This window comes from Buteo buteo, chromosome 11 (genome assembly GCF_964188355.1).
Source record: "Buteo buteo chromosome 11, bButBut1.hap1.1, whole genome shotgun sequence".
NCBI classification, from domain to species: domain Eukaryota; kingdom Metazoa; phylum Chordata; class Aves; order Accipitriformes; family Accipitridae; genus Buteo; species Buteo buteo.
The window spans coordinates 24,802,629-24,821,798 of record NC_134181.1 but is presented as its reverse complement, the minus strand read 5'-3'; the positions used below and the strand labels follow the sequence as shown (position 1 = coordinate 24,821,798).

At 51.2% G+C, this 19,170-nt stretch overlaps 3 protein-coding genes across 6 annotated transcripts; all 3 read right to left on the bottom strand.

The window, feature by feature from the left end:
- Positions 1-2,936: 2,936 nt before the first annotated feature.
- Positions 2,937-9,711, bottom strand: LOC142036949 (cathepsin S-like). 3 transcript variants are annotated; one of them, XM_075040751.1, is made up of 9 exons: positions 9,641-9,711; positions 9,085-9,221; positions 8,235-8,369; positions 7,876-7,998; positions 7,163-7,312; positions 6,862-7,086; positions 5,598-5,763; positions 5,266-5,368; positions 2,937-4,804 (listed from the first exon to the last, which is right to left on the bottom strand). In XM_075040751.1, the coding sequence occupies exons 1-9, from the start codon at positions 9,687-9,689 to the stop codon at positions 4,705-4,707; spliced, it is 1,188 nt and encodes a 395-aa protein (XP_074896852.1). In that variant the 5' UTR covers positions 9,690-9,711; the 3' UTR covers positions 2,937-4,704. The 3 variants fall into 3 exon arrangements, with proteins under 3 accessions (XP_074896852.1, XP_074896853.1, XP_074896856.1); XM_075040752.1 differs by lacking the exon at positions 8,235-8,369; XM_075040755.1 differs by lacking the exon at positions 9,641-9,711 and having other exon boundaries at positions 8,235-8,448; positions 9,085-9,560.
- A 69-nt stretch (positions 9,712-9,780) lies between these two features.
- On the bottom strand, positions 9,781-14,860 carry LOC142036951 (cathepsin S-like). Of its 2 annotated transcripts, none has more exons than XM_075040757.1 (7): positions 14,096-14,860; positions 12,868-12,990; positions 12,491-12,640; positions 12,190-12,414; positions 11,934-11,983; positions 11,497-11,598; positions 9,781-9,914 (listed from the first exon to the last, which is right to left on the bottom strand). In XM_075040757.1, the coding sequence occupies exons 2-7, from the start codon at positions 12,886-12,888 to the stop codon at positions 9,887-9,889; spliced, it is 576 nt and encodes a 191-aa protein (XP_074896858.1). In that variant the 5' UTR covers positions 12,889-12,990; positions 14,096-14,860; the 3' UTR covers positions 9,781-9,886. The 2 variants fall into 2 exon arrangements, with proteins under 2 accessions (XP_074896858.1, XP_074896859.1); XM_075040758.1 differs by having other exon boundaries at positions 14,322-14,860.
- Positions 14,861-15,099: 239 nt separating this feature from the next.
- CTSK (cathepsin K) lies at positions 15,100-18,212 on the bottom strand. Its single transcript, XM_075040756.1, has 8 exons — positions 18,034-18,212; positions 17,105-17,231; positions 16,817-16,939; positions 16,544-16,699; positions 16,255-16,473; positions 15,992-16,157; positions 15,777-15,882; positions 15,100-15,686 (listed from the first exon to the last, which is right to left on the bottom strand). The coding sequence occupies exons 1-8, from the start codon at positions 18,039-18,041 to the stop codon at positions 15,587-15,589; spliced, it is 1,005 nt and encodes a 334-aa protein (XP_074896857.1). The 5' UTR covers positions 18,042-18,212; the 3' UTR covers positions 15,100-15,586.
- Positions 18,213-19,170: the final 958 nt, after the last annotated feature.

The following is a 19,170-nucleotide window of genomic DNA, read 5'->3' as shown; positions in this document are numbered from 1 at the left end:
CATCCCACTGGGTGGGGGGGGAGTGAGTGAGCGGCTGCGTGGTGTTTAGTTGCTGGCTGGGGTTAAACCACTACAGTCCTTTTTGGCGCCCAGTGTGGGGTTGTGCTTCCACCCCTGGGGCAATCGATTCCAAGTGTACTGGACACCCCTCCAAGTAAAGGCAAATTGTGGACGACACTCTGCTGCCAGAGGGATTGAGAAAAACGCATTAGCAATGTCAATTGTGGCATACCACTTGGCTGCCTTTGACTCTAGTTCTTATTGAAGTTCTAGCATATCTGGAACGGCAGCACTCAGCGGTGGTGTAACTTCATTCAGGCCACGATAGTCAACTGTTAGTCTCCACTCCCCATTAGACTTCCGCACTGGCCCTATGGGACTATTAAAGGGTGAGCGAGTTTTGCTGATCACTCCTTGGCTCTCCAGTTGGCGAATCAACTTGTGGATGGGAATCAGAGAGTCTCGGTTGGTGCGATATTGCCGCCGGTGCACCGTCATGGTAGCAATTGGCACTTGTTCTTCAACTTTGAGCAACCCCACAATCGAAGGGTCTTGAGAGAGACCAGGCAGGGTAGACAGCTGTTCAGTGCCCTCCGTCTCCAAGGCAGCTATACCAAAAGCCCATCGATACCCCTTCGGGTCCTTAAAATACCCCCTCCTGAGATAGTCTATGCCGAGGATACACGGAGCCTCTGGACCAGTCACAATGGGGTGTTTCTGCCATTCATTTCCAGTTAGGCTTACTTCAGCTTCCAATACAGTTAACTCTTGGGATCCCCCTGTCACACCAGAAATACAAATGGATTCTGTCCCTTTATAACTTGATGGCATTAGAGTGCACTGTGCGCCAGCGTCTACTAGAGCCTTATACTCCTGTGGGTCTGACGTGCCAGGCCATCGAATCCACACAGTCCAATAGACCAGGTTATCCCTTTCCTCCACCTGGCTGGAGGCAGGGCCCCTCTAATTCTGGTCAGAGTATTCAGTATTCACTTCTCGTAAAACTGGCTCAGAAGTCCCTTCAAGAGGATCAGAAATAAAATCAGCCCTTCTACTCTGTTTGGAAACTGGAGCGGCATTCTTCCTGGTAGAATCCCCTTTTGTGGTGGTTTTTCCTCGCAGTTCACGTACCCGTGCATTTAGGACCGAGGTAGGTTTTCCGTCCCATTTCCTCATGTCCTCTCCCTGATCACATAGGTAAAACCACAGGGCACCTCGCGGTGTGTACCTTCTGTATTCTCTCTCTTGGGCAGAGAGACATTGGTCCTTACATGTGTGGAGTAGGACATATCCTCTTTGATTTGTTGGACATCCTGGGACAGCTTCTCCACAGCCACAATGCAAGCTTGTAGGGAGGAGGAGAGATTTTCTTCGTATTGATGGAGTTGGCGAGCCACTTCCTCCACTGTCGGTGCCTCTTCATCCTTTCAGGCCATTATTGCCAATGCGTTGGCATACGATGATGGTGCGCTCCGTACAAACTTCCGCCACATGGGTCGTGTGCATTGGACTTCGTCTGGATCTTTGGGTAATTGTGGGTTGTCCGGGTCATGATGAATCGTCTCTAGCACAGCTAATTCCCTCAGATATTGAATACCTTTTTCCATGGTGGTCCACTTGCTTGATTGACATATAACGTCTTCCTTAAAGGGGTACCTTTCCTTCACACTTGACAGGAGTCTCCTCCAGAGGCTGATGGCTTGTGTCCCTCTTCCAATTGCCTTGTCAATGCCACCTTCCCTGGCAAGCGATCCCAGCTGCTTGGCTACCCTACCTTCTAATTCCAAGCTATTAGCCCCATTGTCCCAGCACTGGAGGAGCCAGGTGATAATATGCTCACCTATACGGCAGCCAAAGTCTTTTCGCAAATCCCGCAGCTCACTCAAGGATAGGGACCGGGTTATTACCTCTGGTTCTGCCTCTTCTTCTGGTTCCCATGATGACCCTGGTTCATCTTCATCCTTCGCTAAGCGAACTGATTTTTTTGTATATTTCTTTTTCTGTACGGGGGCAACTGATGCTGGTGCAGGTTGGTCCGCTGGTTCAGTTGCAGTATCGCTCACCGGGTTTTGGATAACCACAGTGTCTGTTGCCGAGGCTTGGGTAGCAGCAGTACTCGTCGCTGGGGCTGAAGGGACCGCAGTGCCCATTGCCGAGGTTTGGGTAGCTGCTGTGCTTATTGCCGGGGCTGGAGGGGCTGCAGTGCCTGTTGTTGAGGTTTGGGTAGCCCGAGTTCTCATCGCCGGGGCTGGAGGGGTCATGGTGCCTGTCGCCAAGGTCTGGGTGCCTGCAATGCTCCTTGCCGGGGCTGGAGGGACTGCAGTGCCCGTTGCCAAGGTTTGGGTGGCCGCGGTGCTCATAATTTTGTTGTTAGGTCCGGAGACTTTCTCTTCCCCTTGAGGGTACTGAATGGTGTCGAACAAGGCTCGATAGGCATGGGCCAGGCCCCAGCACGTTGGAGTGATTTGTATCTCTCTGGAGCTGCTGGGGTGACAGCATACCTTTTCCAAATATTTTACTAGTTCTTCTGGATCCCGCACTTGTTCAGGGGTGAATTTCCAAAACACTGGAGGTGCCCACTTTTCTAGGTACTTGCCCATACTACCCCACACACCCTGCCACTCATAATTATCCAGCCTTGGGGCACACCTCTGGATGATCTTCTTAAATAGCTGTTTAACCTTAAACGAGAGCTGAACCACATTCAGAAGTATGCTAATTCCTAGCAGTAGGGCTAGGACCATGCTAGTCCCAACATTCCAGGAGTATTCAAATTTCTCAAAATTCTCAAACACCATTGTAACTGGACTGAAGGAGAAAGGAGAGGGGAAGAAAGGTACCCCACCCATAGACTGGTTTTCCATGGAGGAAAGGTAAATGGTATAGTTGTTAATAGTTTCCCACAAACGGCTCCTGCAGTATAAAGGTGACAATGCTAAGTGCAAATACCGGATTAATCCCACAGCCGATGACTTTATCATACCATAAACCAGAGTTATACCATACATCAAAGCGAAAACCTTAATCCACCTCCCACGGATGATAAGCAGTAGAAGAGGAACTACATACAGCAAGCGAGGAGATACATAACAGAGCCTTAAAAACCAGAGCAACATCTCTAATACATAAATCAACATAATGAATGCTTAGAACAAATTTGTTTTAACAAGCTTTGGTCAGGTTAGTCATTATCTCAACCCTTCGTGCCCCACGTTGGGCGCCAAAAAGGACTGTCGTGGTTTAACCCCAGCCAGCAACTAAACACCACGCAGCCGCTCACTCACTTCGCCCCCATCCAGTGGGATGGGGGAGAAAATCAGGAAAAGAAGTAAAACCCCTGGGTTGAGATAAGAACAGTTTAATAGAACAGAAAAGAAGAAACTAATAATGATAATGATAACACTAATAAAATGACAACAGTAGTAATAAAAGGATTGAAATGTACAAATGATGCGCAGGGCAATTGCTCACCACCCGCCGACCGACACCCAGCCAGTCCCCGAGCAGCGATTCCCTGCCCCCCCTTCCCAGTTCCTAAACTAGATGGGACATCCCATGGTATGGAATACACCGTTGGCTAGTTTGGGTCAGGTGCCCTGGCTGGGCATGAGAAGCTGAAAAATCCTTGACTATAGTCTAAACACTACTGAGCAACAACTGAAAACATCAGTGTTATCAACATTCTTCACATACTGAACTCAAAACATAGCACTGCACCAGCTACTAGGAAGACAGTTAACTCTATCCCAGCTGAAACCAGGACACCAACTAAATATAAAAGTGATTCTCAGCGGAAGTTTTTCTGATGCAACAAACTATAAGGCATTTTGTTTTAAAGCCTATAGTAAATACATACATTTGAAAAAAAAGGGCTGGTGAATTTGCAGTCTCAGCCCAAAGGTTTAACATGAAAACCTTTTTCCTTCAGAATTGGTTTTGCCACCCCTGTTGCAAACAAGCGCTGTGTTTGATGGGTTGTGTTGCGTGGGTGCAATTGCAGCTGAAGTGCCAGTGATAGCATTTATGTTTCAATATCGTCATCATGAGAACCTACATCAACGTGAAACCATGGATATCAGCTACGTTCTCTCTCCACACTTTCAGCAGCAGTGCAATGGTCCATATCCTCCATCCCCAAATCATATACGTTGTTTGGAGAGAAACATCATTTGTGGAGAGGTTTTGTGAGAAGTTCTTACACGGGGGAGCAGTGCCAGATGAGAAAGTACCAGCTAGAATGCCCTCTGCAACCCATTCCTGCCTCCAGAGGCCAAATACTGGATTTTTGGACAGTGAAACTCATCTTTTATTTTTCAAAGAATATCTGCAATTTCATCAATAGCACACAGAGATAAAATTATATCCGTGTCATTGTAGCAGTACTCAATGCTAAACTGGAGAGAGGAAAACATGATCTCTGTTATAACTGTAGGTGATCTCTGTTATAACTGTAGGTATTGCAATTTTACTCTGAAAAAAACCCAACTTTTTTCCTCAAAAAGAAACAAGTAGGTGCCTGTAAATCATATTCCAAAATCCTCCCATGCAAAGGACTCCCTCCCAGCCTGTAATACAGGATGATCTAACAGAAGGATGTTGCCCACAGAGCCAGAAAGTTATTCTTGAAGTCAGTAGATCCATGCAAGCATAGCACCAGTGGTTTAACTGAAGCCTTAGGAGTCCTCTCTGAAGCACAGGGTCCGTCTATATGAGCGGGTAAGAGGCATAACTGGCGATCCCGCAATGGTTCGCGTGGTTTCTTGACATGCGGATATAGCCTTTGTCACCAAAATGCACACCCCAACTTTTGCGAGAGGAAACAAACAGACAGACATGAGAAAAATTAAATTCCTTTTTCTGTAAGTGAAGTGGCAGCTTTATCAACATCACAGCATTGGAGTGTTTTCATTAACTGCTTCATGGGATTTCTAATCCTGTATTAAGTTATGACAACACTCATCAACATAAAGGGAACTTAAGGTGGGTGTAAGTGTATTTTAAATGTATTTAAAATTCCTTCACACTGCTAGGATGGCATAAAGGTGCTTTGACATGGCTAAGCTTGAATCCCTAGGGAATAGTTCAGGGACCAATCCCAACTTTCAACTCTACAACAACCCCCATTGCACAAGCACCCAACTGATCTCCCTCTCATCTGTATGAATGTCAGTTTGAGCAGTGGGAGGTTACCTAGGAGAAGCCTATTCCTATAGATAGTGAGCATATAGACAACAGGAGTTCAGTGATGCACGGTTGTGCCTTTACCTGTTTTTCACAAGCCAGTAATCCTTATCATTCAGGGTGCCATAGCCGATCACGAGCACTCCGTGATTCACCTGCTGTGTGCACCGGGGGTCATCGTACACACCTGGAAAAAAAAGGAGTTTGGAAGCATGTCATCAGACCACAAGACTTTGTCTCTGAGTCAAAGTCAACCTTCAGCATCGTCACTAACACTGCTGTCTTAGGTTTTGCCACATTGATGCCTTCATCCAGGAATTAAGCCCCAATTTGCCAAATTCCACCAAATTTCATAAGTTTTATGTGCAAAAGACACAGAAGACTGTGAAGAAGGTCTTCAGGGCAAAAGGACATACCTGACCTGTACAAGAAGAAGGTGGGCTGGGTGGCGTCAATGGCAACAGAGACCGGTCCGATGTTGGCTACAGCATCTTTCAGGGCTGCTTCATCTGCGTATGGGAGCTCAATGTACTTGGAGCAAGTGGCGGCTCGTGTGGAAGCATTGTATTGACATGTCCCATTCTGGTAGGAACAAGGGGAAGTTGAGAAGAGGAGCATGAGGAATCCACATCTCAAGACTTTCAGGTACGTGTTTTCTATCAGCTCTCTTTGACTTTGTGCTACCCCATTCTTCACCTTTCTTTGACCACCATTTTTCTATACACAGGACTACAGAAAAGATGGCTGGAAGGACCTGAAGAGACCATCTTGTCCATCTCACTTCCCCACACTAAGAGCAGCCAAACTGTTTCAACAGAATTCTCTGCCTTTTTTCTAGAAAACTCTGGTGACAATACTTCCACCACTTCCCTAGAGAAACTATTGTTGCTTCCTCATTCTTCCCATCTGAAGGCTCATGTTTAACCTAAATTTCTTTCATTGTACATTAAGCCCAGGGCTTCTCATTCTCCCTCTGGACACAGAGAACAGCATCTTTTGTCTCTGTAGCTGCCTTATGCATATTTGAAGACTCATATTCCACTTTTCTTTCTTGGAGTGAGCTGCTGTCACTTTGACCTGTTTCCATAGGCCATGTTTTTAAGACACCAGGTCATTTCAGGGTATCCCTTGTCTCTAGCCATCAAGACTGTGAGCATCAGGATCTTTATTTTCTTATGGCTTTTTTTTTTATGACCTTGCAGCACTCATATAGCATCTGTTACAGGCAACTTTTAAAAAAACAATTGTATGAACACTGTTCACCGGAAACCTCTGCCCACTGAAATGGTAGAAATATCAATATCCCATTTTTGAGCTACAGAAGATGGAATAATACGGAGAGTTGAGAACAGGATCCAGGACTCCTGTCCCATTTTTCCCTTCTGTGTAGTATGTTGCCTCATAATTTATGTAGGACAGAAATAAACATGTAGAAATTCTGGCTCCTAGTCCAGTCACTCACCTATGAGAAAAAATAAAGTCTAAATGTCCCTTCCCTGGGTCTGAAAGAATCAGCTGCAAAGGCTGAGATGACACAAGACTGGTAGAAACCAGGACAGAGGGAAATCAGTGGGAGAGGAGAAGGCTTTGCATGCAGGAGAGCAGAATGAATGGCCATGTTGCTTCCATGCTCATGTGTTTTTCTGCAGATTTCACATGCTGTCTAGGTCTGATGCCTACCTGAGCCGTATAGGGGTAGGACGCATCTGAGTCAATCCCTTGGTTGTCGATGATGTACTGGAAAGCACTGGTCATGAAACCTCCACTGCAGCCTTTGTTCCCATACATCATGGAGCAGTCAACGAGGTTCTGGGCACTCAGGGACACCAGCTTCCCCGTCTTCAGCTTCACCTGGGCTTCAAGGGCTCCCACAGCACTGAACGCCCAGCACGACCCGCAAGCACCCTGCAAAACCCACAGAGATGCTTAGATGCTGCCCCGTGGGACCGAGACGTGTGGAGGCACAAAGAGAGCTTCAAACCTGGTACTTCACGTCCGTGACGCATCCCTTCTCCCTCCAGTCCACCGTGTCAGGGACTTTGCTGCCAGGCTGCAGTCGGTATGTGGAGGTCAGGTTTGGCCGAGGAGCAATGTTCAGCCCAGTTAACAAAGCCACCACTTCCTCACTGGTCTGGTGGGAAAAGAAAACACTGACTCATGATGTCCTTGTCTCTGCTAAGTCTTAAACTACATACATTGAAGGTGGAGGGGGGTTTCCCTTAAACAGTCGGAGCAGGAAGAGTTAGGTTTGTGGAGCCCTTGGCTTTTTATTTTTTACATTTAATTTCTAGCTGTTCATTGGAAAGGGCAAGAAAAAGAAAATACAAAGCTGAACTCCAGCACCAAAAATCCCTAGAAGCTGGTATGTTTCATTAAACAACACTACAACCTGGGGATATTGAAGAGGGATTATTTGCAAATATATATATAATGACCAGGATCAAGTCCACACACCCCAAATGCTGCATTAAGGAGTTATTTCCTCACACCAGATTGCCTCATGCCGGTATGTTAAGCACAAGAATTTCTGAGCAGTTTGTCCATGGCTTCTGGCATCCATGAGAAGTGGATGGGCTGAGAAGGGTCGTTGGGAGTTTCTCCAACCCTGACCCACTTATATTCCTTGTTAAATCAACTTCACAGGTAATTAGAGACAAAGACAAGCCTCTTCTCAGCAGCATGGCCAGCACCTACCATGTCTCCCAGGTGGTTCATGCCCAGCTCGTAGGAGTGCAGCCCCAGGGAGTGCTCCAGATTGTGCAGTGTCACCAGCTGCAGGTTCCTCTCCCATGTTGCGCGTCGGTCCCCTTCCTCTTTCTGAAATCAAACACAGCCTCATGGTGTGTAGCAACAGCCCTCGCAGACATTTCGCCCCATTTTATCCCACCAAAGGTTGTCCAAAGCCCCTGCCAAACCACCCCTGAGAACCAACAGTGCTTTGAAGTGCTGTCAGCTCTTCTCCCCTCTGTGTGATGCACCTGATGGTCATGCTGGAGCAGCACCCACCATGTCAGCACCCCGAGCCACCTCCACCTGCCTCAAGATGCCCCTACCTCGTGGCGGTACTCCTTGCCGTAGGTTTTCTTCCAGAGCTGCCAGTGCCAGTCCAGTGCGGGGTCGGGGTGCCCCAGTGCCACCCCAAGCGTGGTCAGGAAGGTGAGGGATGCCAGCAGCTTCATCCCACTCAGCTGGGACCAGGGAGTCGGAGTGACACGGTGGCACACACACTGGGAGCCAAGGGCTCAGAGCCGGAGCCGTGCTTGACCCCTTAGTGACAAATCCGGTTTGGTAAGGGAGACAGAATGGTGATGACATCCCTGACCAGGACTCCCTGGCATGCCCTTCATGGGGTTTTTACACTGGGTGATGCCAACAGCTTCTGTCCTGCCTGCCTAGACAAGCACCCTGCAGTGGCGCTGCCTGCCCCGCTTGCCTGCTGTGTACCCCCAATCGCGGTGAGATGGGAAGAGAAATCCCGTCCAGGACTCAGAAACTTCCCTCAGGGGGAGAAGTCCGCTGGACCCAACCCCTTGCCTGTGCGGACACTGACACGCAGGGACACACACAGACACTCGCCTCATCTCATGGTTCCACCCTGCCCAAGAAACCCTCCCTGAAGGAGGTTTGCACATTGCCTGGTCAAGCAACTGTTTTGACAAACCTGTGTTTTCCCTCACCTTGAAAGGCAAAATAAAAAAAAAAAATCCTATTTTTATCCAACTGATGTCCACCAGCTCCTGAGGATGGGCTACTATGTACAATTTAACTACCCAGAGACAGCTTAGAGGAGATCAGAGACAGGATGGAGTCAGAGTCAACATAAAAATATGGTTCCTTCAGTTTTACTTCCTCAAAGCTCAATCCTGCCAGAGCAGTGTTAAAATACAAACGCACCCAACGTACCTGAAAAGGCTTCTTCTTGTGGTGGGTACCAATCTTCAGCTCCCTGGCAGTACAAGTGTTTGGGGTAAGGAAGATGCTGGGGACAAATCCAGTGCGTCCCCACTGCCAGGACACCCAGGACCTCTGACACACGGCAGCTGCAACTCGTCAGACAAATCACGAGTCAGGAAATGAGGAAGTGCTCTGATTTCATTTTCACTTAGCTGGGAACTGGGCTTGCTGTGCCACAGTCACGAGGTTATTTGAAGCCGGACCCTCAATACCATCAGAAAATGATCGCAGATGAGAAATTTTCCTTTTTCCAGCACCCCAAAAATTAATGGCAAGGCTCTCATGGTGGTTTATGTGGCTTATGGGGCTAGCAGGCAGGAGCAGGGGTCACACTACTCTGATATGATTTTAGCATTTTTGTGACTTGGTGCTAAGAGACAGGATGAGGTCAAGTACGGAGCCTTGCTACTGGTTTGAACTGGGTAGACCTGAGCTCCCATCTCACTGCAGCAGTGTACCAACCAGACCAAAGCCAGCCCTTGGAAGAAAAATCACATTTATTTACTTTTCCATGGGGTAGCACGGAGGAGAAGACTCAGTTTAAATACAGTCATGGGATGGAGCTGATCTGACCAGCCTCAGCACTGCATGGACAGCAGGAGACAAATTTAATGCACATTACATTGCAGGCAGGCTGAAAACGCAGTCAGCAAAGTCTCCAGCTGCCTGGAAATCATGCTCCAGCCTCTTCTCAGGGCATCCTCTGGGTTCCCACGAAGGACAACCAGGCAGGAGGGTGCATTTCTCACCACTACGAAGCACCATTGGACATAAAATGGCTGCAAAAAAACATCTTCTAAGAGAGGAGAAGGAAGCAAAACAGTGTCTAAAGAGCTTTGAAGATGCAGCTGAGTCATTTTCTAAAAAGCTGCTGGAGATTGCGAGAGTTAGCAATGACAATAGAGAGCCTTCCACCTAAATAATTGAAATAATTCCCAACAGATTATCCCTTATTAGTGGAAGAGTTCCTGGGCAGGGTGAGTGAGATGGTCATACTTGATGGGGTGCTTGAACAAGCCAACTACAATCACTCCTAATTTCTGCTGCTTATCTGTAGAAATGCAATGGGATTCCTCAAGAAAGGAAGGCTGGAGTAAAGCCAGGCACACTTGAGATCAGCAGGGTGAGTGGCAGCATCTCAAGAGCTTGTCCCAAAAGCAGGGAACCCCTCTAGATCTTGGGGTAAATACCATAGCTGGCAACCCCGCAGTGGTTTCCATGGTTCCTCACCATCCGGATATAGCCCTGGTCACCAAAATGCACACCCCAACTTTTGGAAGAAGAAAGAAGCAAAAATTAGACAACAGGAGGTAACTGCCTCCTTCCGTACCACCCCTCACCCTGACTTTTTTCTCTCCCCACTCGTTTTTAAAATTTTTTTTTTCAACTTATGCTTCCACCCCAGCAGCCACAGGAATAGCCAAATTTGCATCTTTTGGCCAAAAGGGCTGAACCTCATGACTGCTTCCATGCCAGAGTTGCTGCCACTAACACTTCTGAGGAGGGGGCAGAGGAAAAAATCACTTAATTTCCTATATGCTGGAGTGAGTCAAAACCACCAGGGAAATACCAGATAAAGGTGTATGAATTGGTTTTGTATATTAAAAATGCCTTTTTTTTTTTTTTTTTTTTTAAATCCTACCAAGGCCAGAGATGAGAGACAGAGGAGGAAACTGGTGGGTTTTAGCCCAGTTCTAACATGAGGATAAAGGAGCTTTGTTGACAGAACTGCCCACAGTTGGGTTTTTTTGTTGTTGTTTTTAAAAAGATAATGGTTTTCAGTTGCTGAATGTAGATTTGCTGACATTACAGATTTGTTTTTTTCCAGAGATACGTCTGTCCGAGCAGGACTGTTTCATTTCAACACTTTGTTTCTCCTTGTTCTGCATTTTAAACAGTGAAAAACACCTTCACAAATACATTTTAATGCAAGGGGCAGCCAAGCTGCAATGATATTTGAGGCTGTGCCTCCAAATTGGCTGAAGGAGGGGGTTTACCGGCATGTCCCCAAATCAAACCAGCTCAGTTTCTCTCTCCAAGAAACACCACCCCTTTGCACTGACTCAACACCCAGGAATGTTGGAAACCCTGGAGTTTCCCACAGAGCAGAAATCCCATTTTTTGAGCCAGCACTGAGGAGTCAGGCAGGAGTGTTTTGGGTGATGTACGTCATTTCGTGTTTATAGGGCTTAATCAAGGGCCCTTTACACCATGGTTGTGATGGAACTGAGCCCTAAACATACCTAAAAAAAGCTGACAGGCAATGAAAAGTGCTTTGCTGGCATGTCTTTGAAACCTTCAGGGTGCCCCTCGGAGTGGAGGCTGAAGGGAAAAGCTGCTCAGCGACTGGGTTTGCTGTACCTGTTTTTCACAAGCCAGTAGTCCTCCCCATCCAAAGGGCCGTAGCCGATGATGAGCACGGTGTGATTCATCACCTGAGAGCAGTTCAGGTCACGGTAGCACCTGGAAGACATTTGGAAACAGCCTTTGGACAACTTGCCCTAAGTCACTGCCCAAATAGGAATTAAAGTCACTCTTTGGGAGGTGTTACCAATACCTGTCGCTAAGAACGAGGACAACACAAGCTAAATACAAGTCAAAGCTGAAATAATTTATATTTAAGGAAGCAGCGGCATGGGAAGGAAAGTGCGGCCTTTTTTCGTGATTCCCTGGAAGACCCACCGGATTTGTACAAGAAGAAGGTAGGCTGACTGGCATCAATACTGACAGAGATGGGCCCCACATTGGTGATGGCATCCTTCAGCATGGCTTCATTGCCACGCGGTAGTTCGACATACCTGGAACACGTGGCTGCCCATGCCGTCAGGTTGTAGTGGCACACGCCGTCCTGGCAAAAGAAGGTAAGGGGGAAAATGCATCAGATCCTGCACAGAGTCCTGCTCTGCATTATGTGAGTCAGAACTGATGCTTGCGGCATTAAAGACAGTCAACTCCATGGTTTTCCAAAGTCAATTTCCTCTGGAAGCAACAGGACTATTAATTCCTCCATTTTAAGCTAAGCCAACCTAAGCGTTGCTCAGGTCTGATGCCTACCTGAGCAGTATAGGGGTAGGACGCATCTGAGTCAACCCCTTGGTTGTCGATGATGTGCTGGAAAGCTTTGGTTTTCCATCCGCCACTGCAGCCTTTGTTCCTGTAGCTCCTGGTGCAGTCAACAAGGTTCTGGGCACTCAGGGACACCAGCTTCCCCGTCTTCAGCTTCACCTGGGCTTCAAGGGCTCTCACAGCACTGAATGCCCAGCACGACCCGCAAGCACCCTGCAAAACCCACAGAGATGCTTAGATGCTGCCCCGTGGGACCGAGACGTGTGGAGGCACAAAGAGAGCTTCAAACCTGGTACTTCACGTCCGTGACGCATCCCTTCTCCCTCCAGTCCACCGTGTCAGGGACTTTGCTGCCAGGCTGCAGTCGGTACGTGGAGGTCAGGTTTGGCCGAGGAGCAATGTTCAGCTCAGTTAACAAAGCCACCACTTCCTCACTGGTCTGGTGGGAAGGAGCACAGAGGCATTCATGATGTGCTGAGGTTTACTTTGCAAGACAGGAGAGCGGATCCATCCATGCATTCCACCCCACTGAAAGGACCAGCTTTGTCCTTGCAGCCTCGGGGGACTGATGTGTGCTGTTACAGCATCACCAACACGGCACGTTTCATCCACCTTGACCAAATGCACAACTCCATGCTTGAGCCCCACGGCACAGCCAGCATCTACCATGTCTCCCAGGTGGTTCATGCCCAGCTCGTAGGAGTGCAGCCCCAGGGAGTGCTCCAGATTGTGCAGTGTCACCAGCTGCAGGTTCCTCTCCCATGGTGCACGTCGGTCCCCTTCCTCTTTCTGAAATCAAACGCAGCCTCATGGTGTGTAGCAACAGCCCTCGCAGACATTTCGCCCCATTTTTATCCCACCAAAGGTTGTCCAGAGTCCCTGCCAAACCACCCCTGAGAACCAACGGCGCTTTGAAGTGCTGTCGGCTCTTCTCTCTGCTGTGTGATGCAGCTGATGGTCATGCTGGAGCAGCACCCACCATGTCAGCACCCCGAGCCACCTCCACCTGCCTCAAGATGCCCCTACCTCGTGGCTCTTTGTTGTGGTTTAACCCCAGCCAGCAACTAAGCACCACGCAGCCACTCACTCACTCCCCCCATCCAGTGGGATGGGGGAGAAAATCGGGAAAAAAAGAAGTAAAACCCATGCGTTGAGATAAGAACGGTTTAATAGAACAGAAAAGAAGAAACTAATAATGATAACACTAACAAAATGACAACAGTAGTAATAAAAGGATTGGAATGTACAAATGATGCGCAGGGCAATTGCTCACCACCTGCACCCAGCCAGTCCCCGAGCGGCGATTCCCCGCCCCCACTTCCCAGTTCCTAAACTAGATGGGACGTCCCATGGTATGGAACACACCGTTGGCCAGTTTGGGTCAGGTGCCCTGGCTACATCCTGTGCCAACTTCTTGTGCCCCTCCAGCTTTCTCGCTGGCTGGGCATGAGAAGCTGAAAAACCCTTGACTTTAGTCTAAACACTACTTAGCAACAACTGAAAACATCAGTGTTATCAACATTCTTCGCATACTGAACTCAAAACATAGCACTGTACCAGCTACTAGGACGACGGTTAACTCTATCCCAGCTGAAATCAGGACACTCTTCCAGAGCTGCCAGTGCCAGTCCAGTGTGGGGTCGGGGTGCCCCAGTGCCACTGCAAGCACGGTCAGGAAGGTGAGGGACACCAGCAGCTTCATCCTGCTCAGCTGGGACCAGAGAGGCAGTGCCAGTCCCCAACCTGGGCATTTTACTTTCTCACTGATTCCTAAACCCACCCCCATTCCCTTTGTGCCTTTTTCCTTGACCAGGAGCTCTCTCTAGTCACACAGTGATGCTCTGCGGCCCCAGTGCAACCATGACACAGGGCCATACCCCTCCCATACGCTCACCTGCAGTGCCACTCTGACCCCACCAAGAAAGCCTCTTCTAAGGAAGCTTCACGTGTCCCCAAGTATTTCCCCTGCCTACTTTCCATCTCCATCACTGCAGCAGCTCTCGAAGAAAAGTAGCAGTCGAGGGGGACACACTGAGGAGGTAGAGAGGAACTCTGTCCACCAGATAGGTGCAAAGAGACCACGTTCTCCAGCCAAAAGTCACCCCAGGGAGATGTCTCACCTGCCTGCCCGGCCACGGTGCAGCTTCCCATGGAGCTCGGCTCAGCCTCAGGATGGGCGCAAGGGACCTGGGACAGCACAAGTGTGAGAGGAGGTCCCTCCGCTTGCTGCAGCTGGGAGCTGGTGAATGAGGAAATGCTCTGATTTCACTTTCTTTTCACAGCATCATTCTGGTTTCACACAATCCTGATGGTGCATCGTGGCAGGCCCCGATGAGTTAACCAGCACTCCTCGTCCTCTCCATCAGCCAGCCAGGCCATTCACCTCCCACGTCTTGGTGCATGGGAGTGAGTGGGAAAAAGAAACATGTTTTTAAGCATCTAAACTTTTTTGGGGGATGAATTTTTAAGCCTTCCTTTCCTCTTATGGCTTGCCTTGAGCTTTGCTGCTGTCATTTTTCAATTTGTTTCTTTAAAAGAACACTTGGATTTGGTTTTTTGGGGAGACATGGGGTTTTGGCTGCAAAACACCACCCAGCCCTGGCACAACCTTTTGTCCCAAAGCCACAGCACTGCAGCCCACACCAGTTGTTTATTTATTGCCCTGCTTTCTTCCTCCTCAACCCCCCCATATTTCTTTAACCAGTTTCAGGGGTCCTGCAAAACCAGATGGGTTTTTGCAAAAAGACCCCAGCAGCATCTTTTCTTCCCGCTTTGCTCTAGAGTCAGAGGTGTTTTGCAACCTGGTCCTGCCCTCTTAGGAAAGGGAAGGACTTTTCCACAACTGCAGCCCCATCCCGCCACAGGGTCAGGACAACACAGAACAAGCCAGCCCCAGCATTTATTCCCAACTGTGTTTATTTTAAAAATAAAGTCGTATCATTCTCTGCAGCCCCCACTAGGATGCAATGTGGAGGGAAACAGATCCGCACGCTCCATGGGGGGATTTCCCCACGCGTCTGCATTGCTGGAGGCAGAGGCCCACGCCAGACCTGTTTGCACAAGCATCTCTGGATGAATCAGACTCTCTGGAGCTGGCGAAGCCCAGCCCGAGTGTCTGCGGCTGCGAGAAGGCAGAACTCGGCACACACAGTGCCCGCACAGCAAAGGAGTCCCAGGAAAAGAGCTGAGGGGAGCTCATTGCACTGTTCACCTGCAGCCGGGGGGTCTCACCCCTCTCCCCCAGGGAGATTTCTCATGGAGAGGCAGAGATCCCCCCTGGAGTGACATCAGCTTCAGAGACTGGGAGTGAAAAGGCCAAGTTTGAACACAGGGAAGCAGGGAGGGCGGCTGGATGCGGCGCAGGAAGGGAATGTGCTGGGAGCGCTCACATCTTGGGGAAGCTGGCAAGGTTGGCAATGCCGCAGGCGTTGTTCATGTTGCGTGCCAGGAGGACATAGCCCTTGTTGCCCCACTCCTCACCCCAGCTGTGGGGAGAAAAGGAAGAGCCTGAGCCATCAACAGAGCCACCAGGAAACCTTGACCCGGTGAAAAGCAGCCCTGCCGTCCTGCCGTACCTGTTCTTGATGATCCAGTGCTTGGTCCCCTTCTGTGTGCCATAGCCCACCGCCAGCACCGCATGGTTGATGTTTTCGGCATTGCAGCTCTCATCATAGTACACACCTGGGGGACAGGACGGACGGTTATGCACCACTTGACTGTGCCTCAGTTTCCCCAAGCTGCCCTGTGGCCAGTGGGCACCAGATGGGGTTTCCTTCCCCCAGCGCCTCACCACGGCTGTAGAACTGGAAGGAGGGCAGGCTGGCATCGATGCCTACAGAGACCGGTCCAATTCTGGCCACGGCCCTCTTCAAAGCCTTCTCGTTCCCTTCAGGGATTTCCCGGTAGCCACGGCACTTGGCTGCCTTCCCAGTGGGGCTATACATGCAGCTCTCATCCTGCGTGGGACCAGCAAGGTCAAGGTGAGATGGTGACAGAAGAGCAGTCGGGGGGGGGGAGCAGATGGAGATCTTACCCCCCCTCCCAGCCCCAGACCTGGCCGATGTAAGGGTAGGCATCCTCCGAGTCAATGCCGTGGTTCTGCCGGACGTACTCAAAGGCATTGGTCATGTAGCCGCCACCACAACCATCGTTGTTGGCCACGCAATCCACCAGGTTTTGGGGGCTGAGGGAGAGCAGCTTCCCCGTCTTCCGCTTCAGCTGCCCCTCCAGCGCGCCCACTGAGCTGAAAGCCCAGCACGAGCCACACTGGCCCTATGGGGACATGATGGTTGACATTGGGGTGCCAACCCACTCCGGGCACCCCCAAGAGCACCCTGCTTACCTGGTTCTTGACAGGTGTCACGTAGCCTTTCCTCCTCCAGTCCACAGAAGCGGGGGCTCTCTCAGTCCAGTCAGGGACATAGAGTGTCTTGTTGCGATGTGGGTGGCCACGGGGCACCTTCAAGCCTGTCATCGTCCTCACCACCTCCTCGCTGGTCTGGGGAAGGAGCCCAAGGTGGGTGGGTGCAGCCCTGGGGCTGCTGGGCAGAGCAGCACCCAAGGGTACTCAGTCCCCTCTCAACTACCCCGTTACCATCCCCCCTGTGACACTCACCATGTCGCCCAGGTGGTTCATGGCCAGCTCGAAGGTGTGGACACCCAGCGCATGCTCCAGGTTGTGGGTGTTGATATACTTGAGGTTCTTCTCCCAGATCAGCCTCCGCGCCACCTCATCCGCCTGCACCATAGGATGAGATGGCACTGGGAAGAGGGGTCCTGCCCGTGTCCACCACCACCGTGGGGACACCAGCCCCAGCTCCATGGGGACATCACCACGGTGGTCCCCAGCTCCCTCCCAGCAATCCCCCAGGGGCTGGTCCCCTCCCACAGGGCTCTGCCGTACCTCACCGTTGTACTGCTTGCGATAGGTTTTCTTCCATAGGTCCCACTGGGTGTCCAGCTCTCGCTCGGGGTGCAGCTGGGCCACCACTGCGGGGACCAGCAGGGACAGCAGTGTGGGCCACCACATCCTGAGGAGCAGGGACAAAGACTGAGCCTGGGAGGGCTGGACGGGGGATGGGCTCCTGTGCCCACAACCATGTTGTGCTATAGGGGACTGGGACCCCGTACCCACCCCAGTGCTGGCCTATAGGGGCCAGAAGCCCATATCCATCCCATTTCCAGGCCATAGGGGACCCTGTGCCCACCCCATTATTGAGCCATGAGAGACTGGGACCCCACACCCACCCTGGCAGAGACCAGAACCCCGTACCCACCCCATTAACAGCCCATGGGAACCAGCACCCCCTGCCCAACCCTGCTTTTGGGCTAGGACCCCCTGCCCACCCTGTTTTAGGGCCAGGACCCCAGGGCGGGCAGCGCTGGCCAGCACAGGCATCACATGAGCTGGACAGCTGGTTCCCATTACCGCACCACTGCCGCCTTTCCAACAGCCCCAGGCCACGGGGAAACTGAATTTTGGGGGCACATGGAGCAGGGGGTGCAGGTGGGGGAGGGGACCCAGGCATCCTACCCCTCCCTTGCTTTACCCACTTGCCCCCGGCATCCACTTTCTCTCCAGACCCCTGGGGCAGAGCAGGAATGGGGCCGCCAGCCCAACCCTGCAGCCCACAGCCCCGCTCGATGCTCTGTGCCTCGGTTTCCCCTTTTGCACCTCTAACACTAAGGGTCCTAATGCTACCACACAGGACCCTATTTCACCTTCTGCTCCCACCGGGGTCCATTTCCCCAGGGAAAAAGCCACCTGACTGCCCCAGCAACACCTCACTGGGTCTCCCACCCACCCATGGGACCCTCTCCCAGGCTGCTTACCCCAGCATCGTGCTGTCAGTGGGAGGACGGCGCAGCCTGGGACCAGGGGATGCGGGTGCCGCGTCTGCAGCTCTTTTATGGCGCTGGATTGAGGAAGTTAAGAGGCAGCTGGAAAATTTTGGCAGTCGCCTGGGTTCGTACAGGGTTGGAGAGAAAGAGGAGACAGGGAGGGGGGATGCAGCAGCAGCTCCCTCCCGGCTTCACGTGATGCTGTGGGGCAGAGCTGAGTCAGCTCTGGCTCAGGGGCCAGCAGATCTGGATCCTGCCCTGGGGACATCCTCTTGCCCCAGCACCCCACCCTGGGGACATCCTCCTGCCCCAGGGATGTCCTCTTGCCCCAGCACCCCACCCTGGGGACATCCTCCTGCCCCAGGGATGTCCTCTTGCCCCAGCACCCCACCCTGGGGACATCCTCCTGCCCCAGGGATGTCCTCTTGCCCCAGCACCCCACCCTGGGGACATCTTCCTTGTCCCAGAGTTGTGCCCCAGGGTCACGTTCCTGCCCCATGATAGAGGAGCTGTTTGTGCACCCCTGATCCTCCCCAGCACCCCAGGGAGGGCCCACTTGCTTCAAGAGAGGCAGGATTAGACCATCCCCAGTGCCTCAGGTTCATTGTGTGACATCTAGAACAGAGGACAGGACGTCATCTCTGCCCCCAATGTCCCCCACCCAGGACTGCTTCCCCTGCCACCCCCTGTGCCCAGTTCTGGGGGGCACAGGTACAGCCCAGGGGGACCAGGCTTATCCCTGAGCCCAGGCAGCAACACCACAGGGTAGCGGCATCAGACGGTGCTTTCTGCAGTGACCGGCCCCTCGTCACACGGCTCCTGCCACAACGAGTCAGAAAACCTTGTTCACTGCCTGGAAGGTCCCGGTATAACCCAGTGGCATTAGTCCCTTTTCCCATGCAGACCATGCTGGGGAGATCATCATCCAGCCATGGGTATGAGGATGGGCTGCCCCAGGCAGCAAGGGGCAGAGTTAAGGGGATGGGAGCAGCCCCAAGGCACAGATCAGGCTAGAGACACCTCTAAAACTACACCCATGTCACCCCATCACTGCAGGGGTCCCCGGGGTAAGGGACCCACACATAAGCTCACCCTCCCTGGCTGCTGAGAAAGGGGGTGGCTGAGTCA